General features: G+C 37.6%; 1 protein-coding gene across 18 annotated transcripts in view; it reads right to left on the bottom strand.

Annotated features, from left to right (window-relative positions):
* Positions 1 to 18,600, bottom strand: part of UMAD1 (UBAP1-MVB12-associated (UMA) domain containing 1) — a 360,265-nt gene that overhangs the window by 189,693 nt on the left and 151,972 nt on the right. For 14 of the 18 annotated variants that reach the window (XR_007402017.1, XR_007402013.1, XR_007402016.1 and 11 more), the window contains one exon: positions 14,012 to 14,085. Coding sequence is in view for 8 of the 18 variants with exons in the window: in XM_025471251.3 (XP_025327036.1) it covers positions 14,012 to 14,085 (74 nt within the window). In the remaining 10 variants the exon portion in view is untranslated. Of the gene's footprint in view, positions 1 to 14,011; positions 14,086 to 15,159; positions 15,294 to 18,600 lie in introns of all 18 variants that reach the window. The other 4 variants (XR_007402010.1, XR_007402012.1, XR_007402018.1 and 1 more) reach the window with 1 other exon arrangement.

Below are 18,600 nucleotides of genomic sequence, written 5' to 3'. Positions count from 1 at the left end.
GTACCATTGTGTCAACTGCAGTCAAATTAAAAACTTTAAATAAAAGATACTTAGGAATCACTAAAAAATAAGAGGAAAAAATGTTTTTGAATCATTTAAAAATATAATTTAAAATGTGTCTTCCCTTTTAAATTATGTATTTGGATGCCCACAACAGTCAATATAGTGGGAAAACACTGAATACACAATTGAGTTTTGAGGAAAGGCCTAATGCATAATAGAGCTAAGAGCTCCTTTAGAATTTGGGAATCAGAATCATCCCTGAGCTGGCGTATGGGAATGATTAAAGATAACCTGATGCGGCACCTGGCTAGTTCAGTTGGTAGAGCATGTGACTCTCGATCTTGGGGTTGTAGGTTCAAGCCCCGAGTTGGGTATAGAGATTACTTAAAAACAAAATCTTATAAAAAATAGTAGTAAATAAAGATAACCTGAAAAACTGACAGAAGCTGTGAAAGAACTTGGTGAAAACAGTTCATTGCAGAGAGATGGAGTGATTTTACACATATACTTCTGTTAATCCAACGTTAAAAGAATAAGGAACTTGCCTAAAGTTATGGTGTCTAAGGGCTAGAATCACAAACTGGACAAGTTATTTAGGTCTAACCTAAATGTGCACTCCTGCACACAACCAGCACCAAACATGTATCAAGTGGCTGACCTGTACCAAGCACAGTGCTAGCTATGGGAACACAATGCTGAATCAGCCAGGATTCCCTACTTTATGATGGCTTTGGTCATGACAGAAGGAGCTAGAACACAGGCATTGAGGAAGCAGAAGAGAGGACTTTGCCTAAGGGACGCAAAGATGGCATTAAAAATGAAAGACACTTGAGCAGAGGGCTGAGGATGAATGGGGATTTTCCAGGTGAACATGAGGGGTAAAAGATAAAGAAGGCTCTCCAGGAAAAGGAGACAATCGCACATATAAACTCTAAAGAAGAGAATATGCTCACAGTATGGTAATAAACTCTGTATGGTGACACAAAATGACCCGAATGTACTATAGGCAAGGGTAGATTGTGAAGGGATGTGCAACTCAGACAAAGTTACTGAATTTTATCCTGGAAGCAGCTGATGAGCCCCTAACATCATCAGGTAAGGCAGCTCCGTGGTCAGATCTGTGGGCAAATGCACTGAATGGTAAGACTGAGGATTAGGAGGCCATTTCAGGAACTCTTCATAATATAATAGTCAATGTGAGAGATAACAAGGCCTGAACTACTGCAGCTGAAGTGGGTGGGGAGAGGAAAGGGCAGGTAAATGAGGTAAAAGCAAAGTGACTTGGTGACCAACTGGTTTGAGAATGGAGGAAAAGGAAGAAGTCAAGATAATTCCCTGGTTCTGAATGGAGAAGATACCTGTCTCCATGTCATGTCATGCCTTTAACTTTCAATTCTGGATTCTGGCTTCCTGAGATTGGTCACTGCTGCTTTGCCACATTCCCTTTGTCCTAAAGAATGTTCCTAATGGGGTGCCTGGGTGGCTCAGTGGTTGAGTGTCTGCCTTTAGCTCAGGACGTGATCCCACAGTCCTGGGATGGAGTCCCACATCGGGCTCCCCACAGGGAGCCTGCTTCTCCTTCTGTCTATGTCTCTGCCTCTCTGTGTGTCTCTCGTGAATAAATAAATAAATAAAATCTTAAAAAGATTTTTTTTTTTTAAAAAAGAATGTTTCTAGCTGCTACTGACTCTACAGGCAGAAATACAGAGGCAGCTGTCCCACCCCACCCTCTGAGTGGTAGTGATGAAAGGGAAGCACCACCTATGCCTCTCCCAGCCACCTGTCTACAACTCTGTACACAAATAATTAGGGCAAAATACAGTTATTACAGACCCCAGTAGTACAATGCATTGTGGAAAATAAGAGCCAAATACAGTAGCAGGTTTCTTGAGAGTTCTACAGGAAAGCCATATGGTGCAAAGCAAAGATTTTGTGGTTAGTCAGGTACAAGTCTGACTCCCCCTGCATTACTGTTACTAGTTGTGTGACCTTGGGAAATGGATATTCTTGAGACTTGGTTGCCTCCTCCATAAAATATATAGATAATACAGCCTACCTCATCTGTAAAAATTAATGATAATATATGTAAAATTCCTATTAGCACCATGCCTAATCTGTTATAGATTGAAAGATGATATCCTTCTTTATTACCCATCCCCTTTTACTACTCAAAGACCTCCTGCCTCCAGACAGAGTTTAGTTATCATCAATGGGTATTTCTCCCTACTTCCCTCACTCCCATACACATTGATGTCTATTGTTAGAAAAATGAAGCTTCTGATAGCAAAATAGGATGATATATATGTCAGAGACTGTTGCAGTCCATCCAATATTTATCTTTCCTTTCCTCCTCAGTAATGAATCCTGATTTTGCTGGAGGTAGCAAAGTACCAAGTTAAAAACATTTCCGGGGCTCCATTGCCACTAGGGGTAGCCATGTGACACATTAGGGCCAATAAATCTCTGGTAGAGAGGTTTTGGAACATTTCTGATCACAGGTAGTTTTCTTCTCCCTTCACTATCCTTCCTTTTTCCAACTTCTAAAAATTGGATGTGATGGATGGAACTGCAGTAGGCATCTTGCAAACTATGACGAAAAGATCAAGACTCATAGGACATGTCTTGACATACTTGAGCTGAAACAGTGCTTCTACCACGTTCCAAGAGATTTTTCATCACATGGGACAAATTGAGAAAGACCTAAATTTAAGCTGCTGCCTTTCAGGTGTTTGTAACTTTCATCTGAGCACAATTCTTTTTTTTTTTTTTTTGAGCACAATTCTTTATTTCTTTTTTTTTTTAATTTATTTATTTATGATAGTCACACACACAGAGAGAGAGAGAGAGAGAGAGAGAGGCAGAGACACAGGCAGAGGGAGAACCAGGCTCCATGCACCGGGAGCCCGACGTGGGATTCGATCCCAGGTCTCCAGGATCGCGCCCTGGGTCAAAGGCAGGCGCCAAACCGCTGCGCCACCCAGGGATCCCTGAGCACAATTCTTTATTGAATCCCTTCAACCCTACCTTAGAATGATTTTCAAGGCATTCGCCAAAATTCCTTCCAAATGAAAAAGAAATGAGCATTGATTAAGTGTTCAGTATATGTCAGACATTGTGTATATAGACATATAAATAAAAATTATATATGGACTCATTGAATTCTTAGAGTAATCCTGCAACATAAGTATTTCCATTCACATTTTACAGCAAGGGGACACAAAGATCTGAGAGGCTAAGTATTATCAAAGGCATCACAAGGATATATGGTGAAATCAAGATCCAAGCTCCACATCTGTCTGGTGATAAGAGTTCACATTCTGGCTGCGCTCCATGCTCCTGCAGGGGTCCTATGAATTCACAACTGTGAGGAATCGTGACTCCCAAGACTGTCTCCAAATTAGTCAGTCACTTTTCCTAGGTCTTCCATACTTATATCTAAAATGCAACTAGTAGGGGCACCTGGGTAGCTCAGTGGTTGAGCATCTGCCCTTGGCTCAGGTCATGATCCTTTGGTCCTGGCATCGAGTCCTGGGTCCTGGGATCGAGTCCTGCATCAGGCTTCTCACAGGGAGCCTGCTGCTCCCTCTGCCTATGTCTCTGCTTCTCTCTCTATCTCTCTCATGAATAAATAAATAAAATCTTTAAAAAATAAAAAAAAAATGCAACTGGGAAACCATTTAAAAAAATATGTCTAGAGCCTGGGCGGGGGGGGGGAAGCATGTGTAGAAGGAGGCTACAAGGAGGTTGATGGAGCAAGTAGGGTGAGCTGCAGGTGCCTAAGGTAGACTGCCAAAGCACCTGGGCAAAGTCAATCGGAAAGGAGGCTCCTTTTATCTCTGTCCTCCAGTCAACAACAACCCTATTGAAATCACACTGACTGGAAATCGGTGTGTGAGCCTGAGGCATGGGAGAGACATTAAGTAAGGTGCCCCAAGTCTATACATTCTCACAATAAAAACTCATGTATAATTTTATCACATATTTTTAAGAGAAAAGAGGAATGAAAGAAAATTAAAATTGTATATGTGTGTTATGTGTATATATATGTATCTTATAACCTAGTATGTATGTATATCTCTTATAACCTAGTAAAATAAAAAGCACACGTTAAATGTACTTATTTTATATAAATATTACATATACTTAAAGGTGTGCACATTTTAACCCCTTCTTCTACACAATGAATTTGAAACAGCTAACAAGATCCACAATAAATTTAAAGACCATGCACAGGAAAAATATTGGAGCACAGAAAAGAGGAAAATAAAGTACACAAATACATTCTATAGGACCCTAAATAACTACTAAAACTGAGCTGTAAATTTAGATCTGAGCTTCCTCCTGCCAAAGGAAAATAGAAAAAATGATGAGTACAGAATTCACGATGGCCCCGAGAGAAAGGGGGTATTACCACCTCAGGAGCAACAAAATATTTTCAGTTCATACAAGAGCAATAAGAAACTAGAAGACCTAAGTGGGACTTGACTTGGGGGAAACTGTGTAACGTAGTAGACAATGTCTGAGTAATTCCCTCAGATAAATGTCATAGTGTATTCCACACCACAGTTTTTCACAGTTATTCAGTCAAGCTGAAAAACAATTCAGGGCAGGCAATCTGTGCAGGAGTGAGGCAATGAGATAGAAACATGCTTTGATAGACTGGCTGGATCTAGTAATGAATCCCAGAACATCTAGGTGAACAAATAGCATGTTCTGGCAATGACTCTCCAAGCAAAACCAGCGTAAGGAGCAGGATGATGCAACAGTTCACACACTTCAGAAGTTCTGAGAAAGTTTTCATGGGCTTTTTATTACTATGCAAACGGTGCTTCAGTCCACTATCATGATGCTCATAGGTAAAGTATATGCCGGTCTTTTATCATTCTCCAAATGGCATAGCAAGGCAGAGAAAATGTAGGTTGCTATTACATACATACATACATACATACATACATACATACATACATACACACACACACACACACACGGCTTTTGGCTTTTACATTAGGAAGGTCTAGTATATATACTTTCTATTATATAACTGGTGGTAGAGAAGATTTATGAATTCACACCCATAATGATTTCTTAACGAATTTAAAAAGCAATGTGTGAAAGGCATGTTCCTAAATAGGACATCTTAAAAGTGGACATTAAACAGTCCTTGAATGGGTGGAAATTAATGTTAATTATTGAACAGGGTAGAAGAACACAGAAGTTCATTAAAAAAAAAAAAAGACATATGTAAGGAGCAACACTTGCCAGGTCTGGAAAGCAATGTAAAAATCGATGTAAATTTAATTGAGCTTCACTGAAGTGTATTTGTTTTCTATGCATTCATATCGGTGCATCCTCATGGCATATTCACAAGAGTCCTCGGTAAGGTACAAAGTGGAATATTCAGAAAATGCCAATTAGACCAAATACATATCTGCATGCTACTTTTCCACTGCAAAAGAGTCAGATGAAATGTAGCTCTCAAAAAAGAATCTCTAGTTGTGCAAAGACAACATAAATATGGCTGTGCTTTAATTTAAACTCTCTATATAGTCACAAGAAGTTACGACTGTAACATGAACCGAAGGAGGAAAAAGTAAGGACCATTTGTTACTAATTAAAAAACAGGGGATTAGAAAAAAGATGGCTATGGGAAATAGGGAACAGTTGTTCTCCCAACATGGACCTCTCACCCTGCTGATTTTGTGGTTTTTAAAACTATAAAAGTGGGAAAACTGGAAAAATGACAAAATGACTACCAAAATATAAACAGAATATCCTATATGCTTTTTAAAATAATATTTTCTAATTTGGAGATATAAAACTGGATTTGCTAAGGAAAAAAGCTAATATTTCCACATTTTGGTTCCTCCTCCTACACATATATAACAAACACATATTGGATCTAATGCAGCTCCACGCAATGCAGTAACAAGGTTCCAGTTCTTTGATTCTAATTGCAATCAACTGCAATAAATCAGCAGATGAGGCAGGTGGTTAAAGTTATATAACTTTAACCAACTAAGATTGCTAAAGTTAAAAAAATATCATTGTGGTCACTTTAAGCTACCTAGCTTCATCAAGCAGAGCTACAAAAGCAGCAGGTTAGCAGGTTTCTGGCAAAGCATAATTGGTGCTGAGCAACAGACTGTGTACATGAGCAGAAACATTGCGTAAAACTCACATTACTGGCTTACCCACACCATATGTGCATTTTGGATGGAAACAGGGGCAGCTCTCATACACCTCACATAGTTTGGCCTTCCTGACTAGGATGAATGAACATTATGTTTCAGTGTGCTAGTTAACCCCAGTAGAAACCAGAAAACGCCAGAATTATGACCTTCCCATTATAATTTTTTTCCAGTGAAAATGAAATTAGGACAAAGATGTAGTAGTAACAAAAATAGAAAAATTTGAAGTTTCAGAAAAGATCTTTACAAACTCTGATAAGCATGCCTCAAGTTAATTCATCTTGCCGGTGTTTCAGGCAATCAATAACCTATGCTAATCTGACTGTCAAATATAAAAGTCAAAGGTTCATAGATCTACAAAAATAATAAAGTGATTTAATTGTTCTTTACCAGTGGCCCACGACCGACCATATAAGCAAGAGCAAGAGCCTAGTTTCTGCAGTCTGACAATTTACCAGCAGAGATTACTGGACTATTCCTTTCTAACAAGCATAAAAGCTTGATTAATCAATGCCTAAAATTTTCATTATGCAGCAGATCCCCACCTTCCCGTCGTCCATCACCGCCCTCTCACCACCATCACAAGAGTCATATAAAGGTTGGCATTTGGTGGCCCAATCCCAATTCACTTTCCAAAGTGGTGAGCCAAGACTATTGAGGAAGAAAAAAATCTCAGAAACCACATCTAACATACTTATTTCATTGAGAATTGAATTTGAAGAGAACGTTAGCATAATCCCAGATGATCCATTTGGTAAGCAAGGGAGTCCCCCGAAATGTACTTTTCACTATATTATACGGTGCGATAATTCAAATGAAAATAAAGATGAGAGAAATGCACTCTACAAAATCTTCCCAAAAGGTATCTTGTATAGAAGATAAACACATTAAAAAATTAAGTTTACCATTTAAATGACATAATCCAACTGTGCTTTGCTTCCTAGTAAATCAGAAATTTGAAAAGGTCTTATATTAGGGAAAACAAAAAACAAAGATCCTTACTCTCATCCAATAAAATTATACTCTAATATGCTAATTATTATAAAGGGAAAAACTAATTATATTTAATTAAGTGCCTCAATGTCATAGATATAAAGAAAAAACAAAGTTTTTAGACAAATACATGTTTAAATTGATAGCCCACAGTATATTTGGGGGGGGGCGGGGAACATGACTTTATAGCTGATACAATGACATTGACAGGTTGATCAACGAGAAAAGTTTGGGCTGTGTGATTTCCAATGAGATGTGAAGAATAACCTCCAAGTCACCTCACTCTTCTCCCTGCTGGAAAGACCCCTGGGTGAGAGGACAGATGTTTTGACAAATCGTGATCAGATGTGGTGCTCTGTGATCAACTAATTAAGGGATCTTAAATATAAATGAGCCAAGGCAAAAATGTCCCAACATACCTCCTAAAGATCATCCTCAATAGCTTGCTCCATTGTTTTTACTGCCATATAAAATAGTTCTTCTATTAAAGTAAAATCTGCCCTTGAGTGAATACATCGTTTCCTCATCACCAACCTCACTAGCATGTAAAATATACACTCATTACAGACAAATTGGAAAATAAGAATACTGGAAAAAATGATTTAACCCATACAGCTATCATCCCACAGGCAACTACCCTTAATGCTTTTATGTACCACATCATCTTTTTCTGCACAGTTTTCACATAACACCAATATTCAATTTTGTATCTCATGTTTTTAACTGAAAGTATGAAGCCAAGAGTTTTTATGTTTTATTGAAAACCAATCATAAATTGCATTTAAGAAAACTGAAAAATATCCCACTGAATGAACTGCCATCTTTTTTTTGCACGTAAAACTTCTTGGGGATTGAAAAGATTATTTTTTTAGAACAGAATCCTCGAAGTGGAATTACTGTCAAAATATATTAATGTCTTTATGGCTCTTGATACTTATTGCCAAAATGCTTTCCAAAAATGGTTGTACCAATTTAAATGGCCTTCAGTATCAATACCCATTCTACCAGTATTTGGACTATGAATATCTTGTGAGAATAAACAGTTTCATAATCATCTTTATAATCCCAACACTTTAATAAAATTAGATACTATGTTATACTAGAAAATTCTAAAAGCTGAAATTCTGACATCCCGTAGAGGGATGTTTGCTATGCTTAAAACTCTTCTGGAGAATCCCTCCTTCCAGTTCCCCTTCTCCTGCACCACATGACCCTGATTCTTCTCTACACAGAGCATAGTCTCTAATGGGATCATCTTAGTCCCCTTTTAAGAAATGGCAACCAAAATATTTATCATAATGGAATTCACAAAGCTTAAGGATATTTTCATTCATTTTAATGACTATCTGAAGTAAAAACAAGGAAATTAGTCCCTGCAGAGTCTGAAGGCTCCTCTGCTCTGTTAAAAAACTTAAGGGAAGCATAAAAACAAGTTAGAAGAAAAGTGGACATATTTCATTTATATGTGCATTCCATGCCTTTCTAAATAAACAAAAAAACCTTTTGTTTCCTAAATTACTCAGCTGTGAATTCCACAGGTAACTCAACTATTTTCATTTTTTTATTCTTTTTTTTAATAATAAATTTATTTTTTATTGGTGTTCAATTTGCCAACATACAGAATAACACCCAGTGCTCATCCCGTCAAGTGCCCCCCTCAGTGCCCGTCACCCAGTCACCGCCACCCCCCGCCCTCCTCCCCTTCCACCACCCCTAGTTCGCTTCCCAGAGTTAGGAGTCTCTCATGTTCTGTCTCCCTTTCTGATATTTCCTACCCATTTCTTCTCCCTTCCCCTCTATTCCCTTTCACTATTATTTATATTCCCCAAATGAATTAGACCATATAATGTTTGTCTCAACTATTTTCAAATACATAAGTTAAAAAAACACAAATTCAAATTCAGTACACTTGATTGAGAAGTATGCTTGAAATGAGCTGAACAAAGTCCCCCAGATATTTACTTTACTTTCCAGGGATTCTAGTATTCTGTACTTAACAATTTTAGCAAGCATTTTGTTGTTGCTACCTCAATTCCTGTTTTGCAATTGTTGTCTAATAAATTTCCTAGCACATATTGGCTGTAAGATAGTTTTAGGTCGTCATTAAGAAATTTATATTAAATATGCAATAAGCTACTTTGGTTAACAGAAGCTGGGGGGGATATTAGTGTCACAGTTTATTATTATAAATAATTTTTGTGTCTTCTGTCAGCATAACCACAGTAGTATCTCAATACCACCAGCTGATAATAATCTTTATAAATCCTACTTTGCAGCTATACCATCTGTTAGTTATTATTTTATATGTGTCTCCATATGCATATGTGAATTAGTTGTCACTCAAGACAAATATATAAATAGAATTGTGGTTTTGTGGGGAGATTTTTATTGGCTTGTTTTTGTGTTTTGTGATCTTAAGGCCAGTAAACTAAATAAATAAACATATTCCTTGGTCTTGGAAACCAAAATGCAGATTTAAAAATAATTTTTGTAGTACAAATAAATTCAAACTCAATACACACTTAATCTAAAAGTATCTACTAAAAGTTGGTTGAAATTAATTGTTGCCAAAATTGGATATAATTTTTAAAAACATGGAAATGTCCATATTTATAGCTCTGGAAATACACCTACAAAACCAAAAAAGAATAGGCCCACTAGTATATTAGCAGCTAATATGGTCCCAGTTTTCACAATACAAAACAGTTTCCATGACTGATGATTTGAAAATAATGACTAATTACCTGCTTACTTGTAATGTTTATTCCCTGAAAAGATGAGTCATAATGGCAAAAACTCAAAACACGGCCCCTCATGAATCTGTGGGTCTATTCCCCCGAGCTGTACGTAACAGGCTCCTAGACTGGCAGAAGGCGGTGGCAACATCATTACAACCCATGACCAAAATTCACACAGAAAGGCAACAAGAAAAAAAAAGAAGGAACAGAAGGAGACAGATAATCCTCCAATTGGAATTAGTTCCAAATTATAACTCTTCCCCAAGTACCAGTGTCTAATGACTTTCATTTCAATAAGCCCGAACACAGGCCATGCTCTACACACCGAAAACATCATGAATTTTCTTAAAAGTTACCAGTGGCTCTTAAAACATAGACTATGTATGTTACAGCACAATGTGAGAGTAACCACATTTGAGGACTAGATGGTTCAGTATTTCCTTAAGTTATCCTGTTTCAGGTGATGATACTTTGGGATCATATAGAGGGAGTGCCAAGGTAGAAAGAGTAGTAACTACTTGAAGTCATCATTGAAAGAAACCCTAAAATATTTAGGGAAGAGGACTGCAGAAGACAAGTACACTGAGAAACTATGTTTTTCTGCAAAGAATGTCATATTATTTCCAGTTCACAAAGTAAAAAGTCCCACTAATCACTTAATACAAATAAACACCCTGCCTTTCATAGTCTTTTGTGTAAACATATGAAGATATCTCAGAATCCAACTCTGTAAAGTGAACTTATTTGATGTCCAAACCAGATCTATTTTTGCACATTATATTCTGCCTAGATGCTAGAATTTCCATGATGTTGGGTGAGCGCTCTATTTGGAGGGTGAACACATCTTTATTTTTTTTTATTTTTATTTTTTTTACATCTTTAAAGTATATTTGGGCTATGAAGTATAAGGAAAAATATCACAGACTACTTAAAACATTTTAACTGCCATCAAAACTACAGTGTGGCTCAGGCCGCGGTTACATTCATTTCTTAACCCTTTATCATCTGTCATTGAGATTCCTGTGTGGAAAGTCATTTCTACCATGATTTGCCTCTGTATTTCCAAATTGTTCTCGCCCCCCAAGTTTTTTATTAAAATGTTCTTATTGAAGGATTTCATTAAGGAATTTCACATATAGGAATTAGTTACATAAATAGTAAGACAAATCTTTTAATGGTCCAATGCTCACCTAGTGCCAGAAGCCTCTCTTCACTCTCCTTCCCTAATAAAATCTCTAATCTTTGTATTTATGGAGTTTAAGGAACTTATTTATTTCATTTTACATTATAGTGACTTGTGGAGCTTTCTAATTTTTCCATGAATAGATTGAGAATTTCTGCTTATATAGCTAAGAGTTGTATGTATATTTACAACCTCTCCATCCCAGGTCTAACAATTCCTTAGGAATAGCAGACAATCTCATAAACCTATTTTGATATACTAAGAGCCACCTTATCCAAAGTGTTCTTAGAAAAGGGAATTCTACTTTGGCAATATAAAGTGTTTTTAGGTATTATTGAATCATACTAATTTATCAAACATATTCTCATTACAAGTAATATTTCAACATTTCTTACATAGCCATTAAAAACTAAAATAATGAGAATCTTTTCTGTTTGGTACAAGAGTTCCAATTTCTTAATCAGACGTCTATCTTTTTTTTTAACTAATTGAAATCATTACAGTTTTCCTTGCTAATGTAGTAAGAAGGTCAAAATAATAAATTAATAGACTTTTATGGTAACTCCTACAAAAAAAGAAAACTTCTTATAGTGATAAAAAGAAAAAAAAAAAACCTATGTGTTTATAGTGTAAGGGGAAAAAGAGGATTTAATGAAGAGACTCCCAAGACAGCATTTGCAGAGGACGGCTTATTTGTTTTTCATTTATCCATCCCAGAATCATTGGCAGTGCACCCTTGTCATACCACATGAGTCTGACAGTATGTAAATGGGTGAAGTAGTTGACTAGGCTATAGGATAAGTACAGTATAAGTATAGTATAGTAGAAGGTATAGGCTTCACCTTCCAGGAGTTGACACTATATGAAGTCATAAAAGACAACACAAGTAGTTCAAGGACACTGGCATTATTTCTGGCTGGGAGTACAGAGAAAAGAGTTAACCAAGGAGGTGCCATTTGGATGGCATTTTAGCTTTAAGCTTTATTCTGCAGGTTTCAAGGCATGTGGGGGACCCTGAAGTGACAAAACCTGCTGTTGGTTTTCAGAAAGGGATTTAGGAAAGAAACCACTTCATCTAATAACAGTTAGTAAACAGACGAAGACCTAGTTGGAGAATGAGAAACCAGACTTGGAAGATACTTATGAGATAGAATCAAGAAGACTTGATCGACTTGATAAAGAGGCTGAGGAGAATGAGTCAAAATGACATGTTGAGGCCTTTAACTTGGCAGGCAGATGATGACATTATGGGAAATCTAGATTATCACTAACAGGGATTTACTGAGCACCTTCCATGTAACAGACACTTTTCCAGGCTCACAAGAGTCTGTTTTTGTTCCGGCCAGGGGAGGCAGATAGTAAACAAACAAATAATCTGAGAAGTAATCAGTTTGTTGGAGGAAATAAAACAGGGTTATCTGACAGTAACTGGGGGGAAAAGACACTATAGCTGACGTAGTCATGAAAAGTGACATTTGAACTAAGACCTAAATGACCCTCCAGTAACAAAGGGATAGCTAGTGCAAAGGCTGAGGTGGGAAGGAGCTTAACGTGACCAAGGGACAGAACAGTAGCCGGGAAATCAAGCTGGGGCTTGCGGGTATGGAGAGAAAGGAGGTGGGAGAGCACGTATTGCTCCTGGTAGCCCACTGTAAGACAGCATTTATCCTAGTTACACTGGTCAGCTGGCAAGTTTTCAGCTGAGGAGTGATAGGCTGTGATTCGTATTGCCATCAGCGGTGTGAAGAATGGACTTATGGGAGAAAAATGGGGTGGAGGTGGCAGCTCAGACCAGGGTTCTAACAGTCCAGTGCTGAGAGGGGCGGGGGTCAGATTCCAGATGTAGAGGGGGAGGTGACCAGTGTTACTGATGGGCTGCACGGGGTATGAGGAGGAGAGGAGCTAGGATACCTCAGGGGTTTTGATTCTAAACTGTCTAGTGGGTGTGGTGCTGTTACACAGAGATGGTGAAAACCTGAGGAGAGAGAACCTTCAGGGTGTGAGGGCTGGGAATGGACAATTATTTGGTCACATAAAGGCTGAACTGTCTAGAAACTTGTAAGTGTAATGGCACATGGGCAGTTCTGGAGCTCAGGGGAGAGGTCTCATGGAGATATACTTGGGAAGTCATCCGCCTCTTCACAGAATATAAAACCATGGGACTGTATTCATTCATTCACTTAAGAAATCTTTTCAACTGCCTATTCTGTGCTAGGCTTTAGGGCTAAACCAAAACAGGCCAAGTCCCTGACCTCTTTCTAGTTGTTTGCAGCAATACCCTCCTGTGCTAGAAGTAGGGTGTGTAATGTAGAAAGTTCCAAAATTCACCCAGTTTGTACCCTAATAATTAACATTCCCCCTAAATCTTAAAAATTATTATTTTAGCAATTACATAATGTTGGTATGTTTCTACATAGTACACGGAAGTATCTGAATTACATTTTGAAGTCGCCACAAGGAAGAAATAATTTTCTCACACAGAAAACAACAAAGGCCCTGGTCTTTCTACCAAACAATGTCAAGGAGTACACTTTGATGCTGAAAACAGCAACCTAAGTTCTGAATAGGTTATTTTCAAACTGTTCTTTATAGGTTCACACATCATCTATTTAGTCCAATGTATTAGAAAATAATCACTCAATTAAAAAAATGTTCAAATGTTTTAACTTATGTGCTCTTTTCCTCTTTTTTCAAAAGACAGTTTCCATTTCCAGCATTGGAAAAAGCTTATCACTGGCAAAATCCCTGCTTGCGCTCCTATCCCTGACTTGCAGCAGATCGCCTGTATTCTTTGTCCGAGGCACCTGTCTACATGGCAAGAGGAGAAGTTACTATTGATCCTCAAAGGAATCTATAATCATCCTGACTTTAGCTTTACCCAAAAGGACTTACTGAGTTTCACTTACCTCCAAAGGTTGGCTGCCTTCTGCTTCTGAAGTTTTACCTTTGGCTGCCACTTCTTGCTCAGGGGCTGCATCTCCTATGAAGCAAAAAACAAAAACAAAAACAAAACCTTTAGCATACCACTGAGGCCAAATCGTCTTCTATTTGTTTAAAATATCTTTTGTTACTACACGTTTTACATTATGGAAGCGATTACTATTTCCTTTGGTGCAAAACAAGTTAATCTTTTAAGAATGATAATTTTAGAAAGGTTCCAGAAATCATAGATACATATCCGTATACACAGCCTAAACCAGAGATATATCCTGCTTTTAAAGAGGTTTACTCTGGAAAAATCAAGTGAATTAACATTTTGTAAATCAAGTCATGTTTCAAATAAACTGGGAAAGTTTATGATTTAAGGAAGATAAGGCAAGTTATTTTCAAATTAAAAGCCTTTATAATATAACTGTCCTCCAAGTTAGTTTTTTAAATAAGATTTACTCGTTATAAGTGTTTACTTGTGTGTCTATAGATTTGCCTCAGAGTAGGTACATATATTTGCATGTAATAATTAACCAAATGTCAAAAAATCTTTATAGAAGGGAGAACAATGCACAAATTCATAAATTAGCCTTTGGTTAATATTGATTCCTAAGGCTGATGCCTGGGTTGGTCATATTACTAAATGAAGTTGATAACTATGCTGACTCCAAGGACATAGGAGAGATACAAATATAGGTAAGTATAAGCATAATTTAATTAATTAATGAACTATTTTAATTTATTGGCTATCACTAATGATCTGTGATTTACACATGGTAGGTAAAGAAACAATTAATGAGAAGTTGGTTTAGTAATTTGTAAACTGCACTACCCATAAAATTAAGCCAGCTCAGGAATGTTCACAACAGGGAAGATTACAAAATTCATAGATGATGATTTGGCCAACACTAAAGGTTAGGAATTTGTTAATAAGGAAGGTCATAAGTCCTGACTGGAGATAACAAAGTATGCAAGTCCTGGCTGAGCTTAACTTTTCTTATGAAACACAAAAGTTTAGCATACCATTGGTGATAATCAAGGAAGAGCCTCATTGAAATTTTAAAGAATTAAATAAACCTGTTAAATTATAAAATCACGAAAAATATGGGGTGCCTCGGTGGCTTACTTGGTTAAGGGTCAAATCTTGATTTTGGCTCAGGTCATGATCTCAGGGTTGTAAGATTGAGCCATGCATGCTTTGGGCTCCATGTGGGTGTGGCACTTGTTTACAATATTCTCTCTCTCTCCCCTGCTCTCTCTCTAAAATAAATAAATAAGTTGTTAAATGATGAAATAAGAAATAAAATGCAAGCACATCAATGCATATTCCAGCTTATAAGCTCTGTTCTCAGCTAGGTGCAACATTATTATCACTGGGCAAGACATACCACATAATAGGCGTTCAATAAATACTAGCTAAATAAATTAGTGAACTTCTCTTTATAGTTTCTAATCCATAAAACTAAGATAAAATATTAAATGATACGTAATAAAAGCTGTATTAGAGCATACAGTTAATGTCCTTCTAAAACATATCTGTTAAACCTAAAAGGCAACTAATATTAAGTACCACTAGGTGTATTGCTTCTAGAGATCCACAACTGTGGCATAACTTACTAGATTTCAAAAACAGTTCATGATTGATAAGGGGAAAAAAATCATACCAAAACAAAAGCATTAAGAACTTTCAGGTTATGTCTATAGGCTAATAAAGTTAATAACTGTTAAGTGAAAAATTACATCACATTATTTTTGTGACCTAGCACATCGAACTATTTTGATTGATTTTTCAAGTGATTGTTTAAACTGACCATTTATTTGCCTATCTAAGGAAACCCTACTTTTCAGAAGGGACAAGATCACCAACCCCCAGTTTACTGGTGGCCAAACCAATGCAACATGAGTTTAGCAACATGAGGCCACAGCAGCATAAGTAGCTGAGGTAATAATGTAAGGCTCTGTACATGGAGGTCAGAGTATGTTCAAAAACGCCCATGCCCAATGTTTACAATATATATTGTCCAATATGAAAGGTCATTTACTCGGGAGTTTTTACCTTTTTAAAATGATTATTGCCCTATCCCATAGCCACACAAACATTATATTTGGCTAAAATCATTCAACACAAAGTCGGCGCTTACTTGGCCATTTTCTGACTTCAAGCTGTGTGTCTGTACAAAGCTTTCTCCATGTCTCCATTGCTTGAATAACCAGAAAGGTTATCAGCCGGTGTTCCTGACATCACACAACACATCTGCCTGGAAGCGATTGTAGAATCACTATTTACTGAAATGCCATGTCTGGCGATGACTCAGATAGGACAATAACTGATTACAAGGAAAAATGCCATCTGCAAGATTATTCTCTATAAACAAAGCCACAAAATGAAAACTGCACAGACTGCAAACAGAGAAGAACAGGTCACAATGAAATATAATTTTTGAAGGTTTTTTTCTTCCCACTGAAGAATTATTTTATCATGCGAAAAACTGAGTTATTTTCTCTAATTTTTTAAAACCCACATAGAAGTTGAAACACTTCAACAGTAAATAAAGATGTATGGACAAATATGAAATAAAGTAGTTTTCAAATTGTAAGTTAACTCGATACACTGGATAGATTAAGAATTTTCATTTGCAAGTCAGCTGTTTAAAAAGAACAACAAACACAACCAATGTGTTCACAGGACTTGACATCTCATAAAGCTTTTCTTTACAGCACCACATTTAATTCTCACTATGGTGCAGTAAGACATCTTCCCCATCCACCTCCACTTCCCAATTTACAGAGAGTGAACTCCCAGGGGCAGAGGCACTCGAGTGACTTGCCCTAGGTCTCCCAGGTAGAAGGCTGTCACAGTGGGAGCAGAACCTAGTCTTCTCACATCTCTAGGGACTATCTGGCTTGGCAGAAGGTTCCAAAGGATGAGGGCTGAAGAGGGAGGAATCAAATCTGAGTTAGAGAACAGTGAAGAGAAAGACCCAAGGATCCAAAAGGGAGCTCTGAATGCAGGATCTTGTGCTGGTCCAACCCTCTGGTCCCCAGACATTTTCCTCTACTCCTTTTATTTTCCATAAGCCCCACAGATTATCTGTTCTCTTCCCTTTCCACTGATGATGCCAAACACTTCTGACCAGAGCAAGCCTCTGTCCTTCCTTCCCATCCTTCAAAGCAAATACAGTCCCCTTGATACTTTTCCAGCAGCTTGTAAGGCTAGACACAATTTAACAATCCCTCTTATAATACAACCATGTAATCTTCTTAGCTTCAAATGTAGTTTTTATTTAAAGTAAATAATAAAGGCTACATATACATACTAAGGATGCTCTTTCAGAACTTCAGGAGCTGAAGTGTAAAGTCATTCATATTTTAGAGACTGGCAAATTTTGCCAGTAGAGTGCTAGATAGGAAGCATTTTATAGACTTCATGGGCCTTATGGTTTCAGTCACAAAACTCTCAACACTACCTTTGTGGCTGAGAACAGTCAAAAACAATATATAAACTAATGAATATGGCTGTGTTCCAATAAAATTTATTTACAAAAACAAGTTTCAGGCTGTAGTTTCCTGATCTCTGTTTGTTTGTTTTTATTAAGTAATCACTATGCCTAACATGGGGCTCAAACTCATGACCCTGAGATCAAGAGTTGCTTGCTTTACCAACTGAGCCAGCCAAGTGCCCCTCCCAATCCCTATTCTAGAGAACTATATGTATTCTTCCTTTTCTAGGATAAAAGGCTGAGTTATGTTTGAGTTATATGAGGAAACAAGCAAGGGATGGCCATTAGAGTATCATTATGATCCTATCCTACTGTGTGAATTGGGTCAATGGAGGAGAGAAATGGTGGTGAAGAGTAAGCACTCAGTATAAGAGAAGGAGAAAAGGAGAGAAATCCCCAGTGATGGGAGAGGAACCCCAATGCCTATCTGAGTTACCCAGAGGAGACTTGTTATGGCAGGAGAGGAGGTAGGGTAAGCCTCACTCCTTAGGCTCCTTCAATGTGGTAAAAGCTCTACTATCATTAACCCAAGTCCTCCCTGTACTCTCTAATCAATGGCTTGGTAATCTGGGGGGCTTTGCACTCATGATTCTTCCCTTTCTCTTGAAAATGGGAGGACCATAGGCAGCATATGGCTCTGTCTGCTCTGACCATCCACAGGGACCTCCTCCCACCTGGGAAAGCCTACCCCAGCCCAGCATGGTCTGTAACTGGATGGTGCTCAATCTAATTCTGGAGTTCAGAATCCATTTGGTCTTTGATGGAAGCCACATTCTTTAACACCAGCTTAATAGACAATAAAAATGAGAACTTGGTCTCTATTTGGTAGGACTGTTTTCTCCCTAAATTGATTAGATCTTATCTGGAAAAGAGGGGTGTTACTATTGGCAGGCCCTAGGGTCTAACACAGGAGTGGGAATGGGCTGATATGGACAGGGCTGGAGCCTACCTAAGTATGAAAAGCTGTGAATACATAAAACTGTTTTAAGTCAGAAGAATTATATAGAACTGCGTATCTCAGAATACAGTCTATAAAACACTAGTTTTGAGGGATTCACATGGAAAAA

Source organism: Canis lupus, chromosome 14, assembly GCF_003254725.2.
Source record: "Canis lupus dingo isolate Sandy chromosome 14, ASM325472v2, whole genome shotgun sequence".
Taxonomy (NCBI): Eukaryota; Metazoa; Chordata; class Mammalia; order Carnivora; family Canidae; genus Canis; species Canis lupus.
This window is presented reverse-complemented; position numbering and strand designations above follow the sequence as displayed.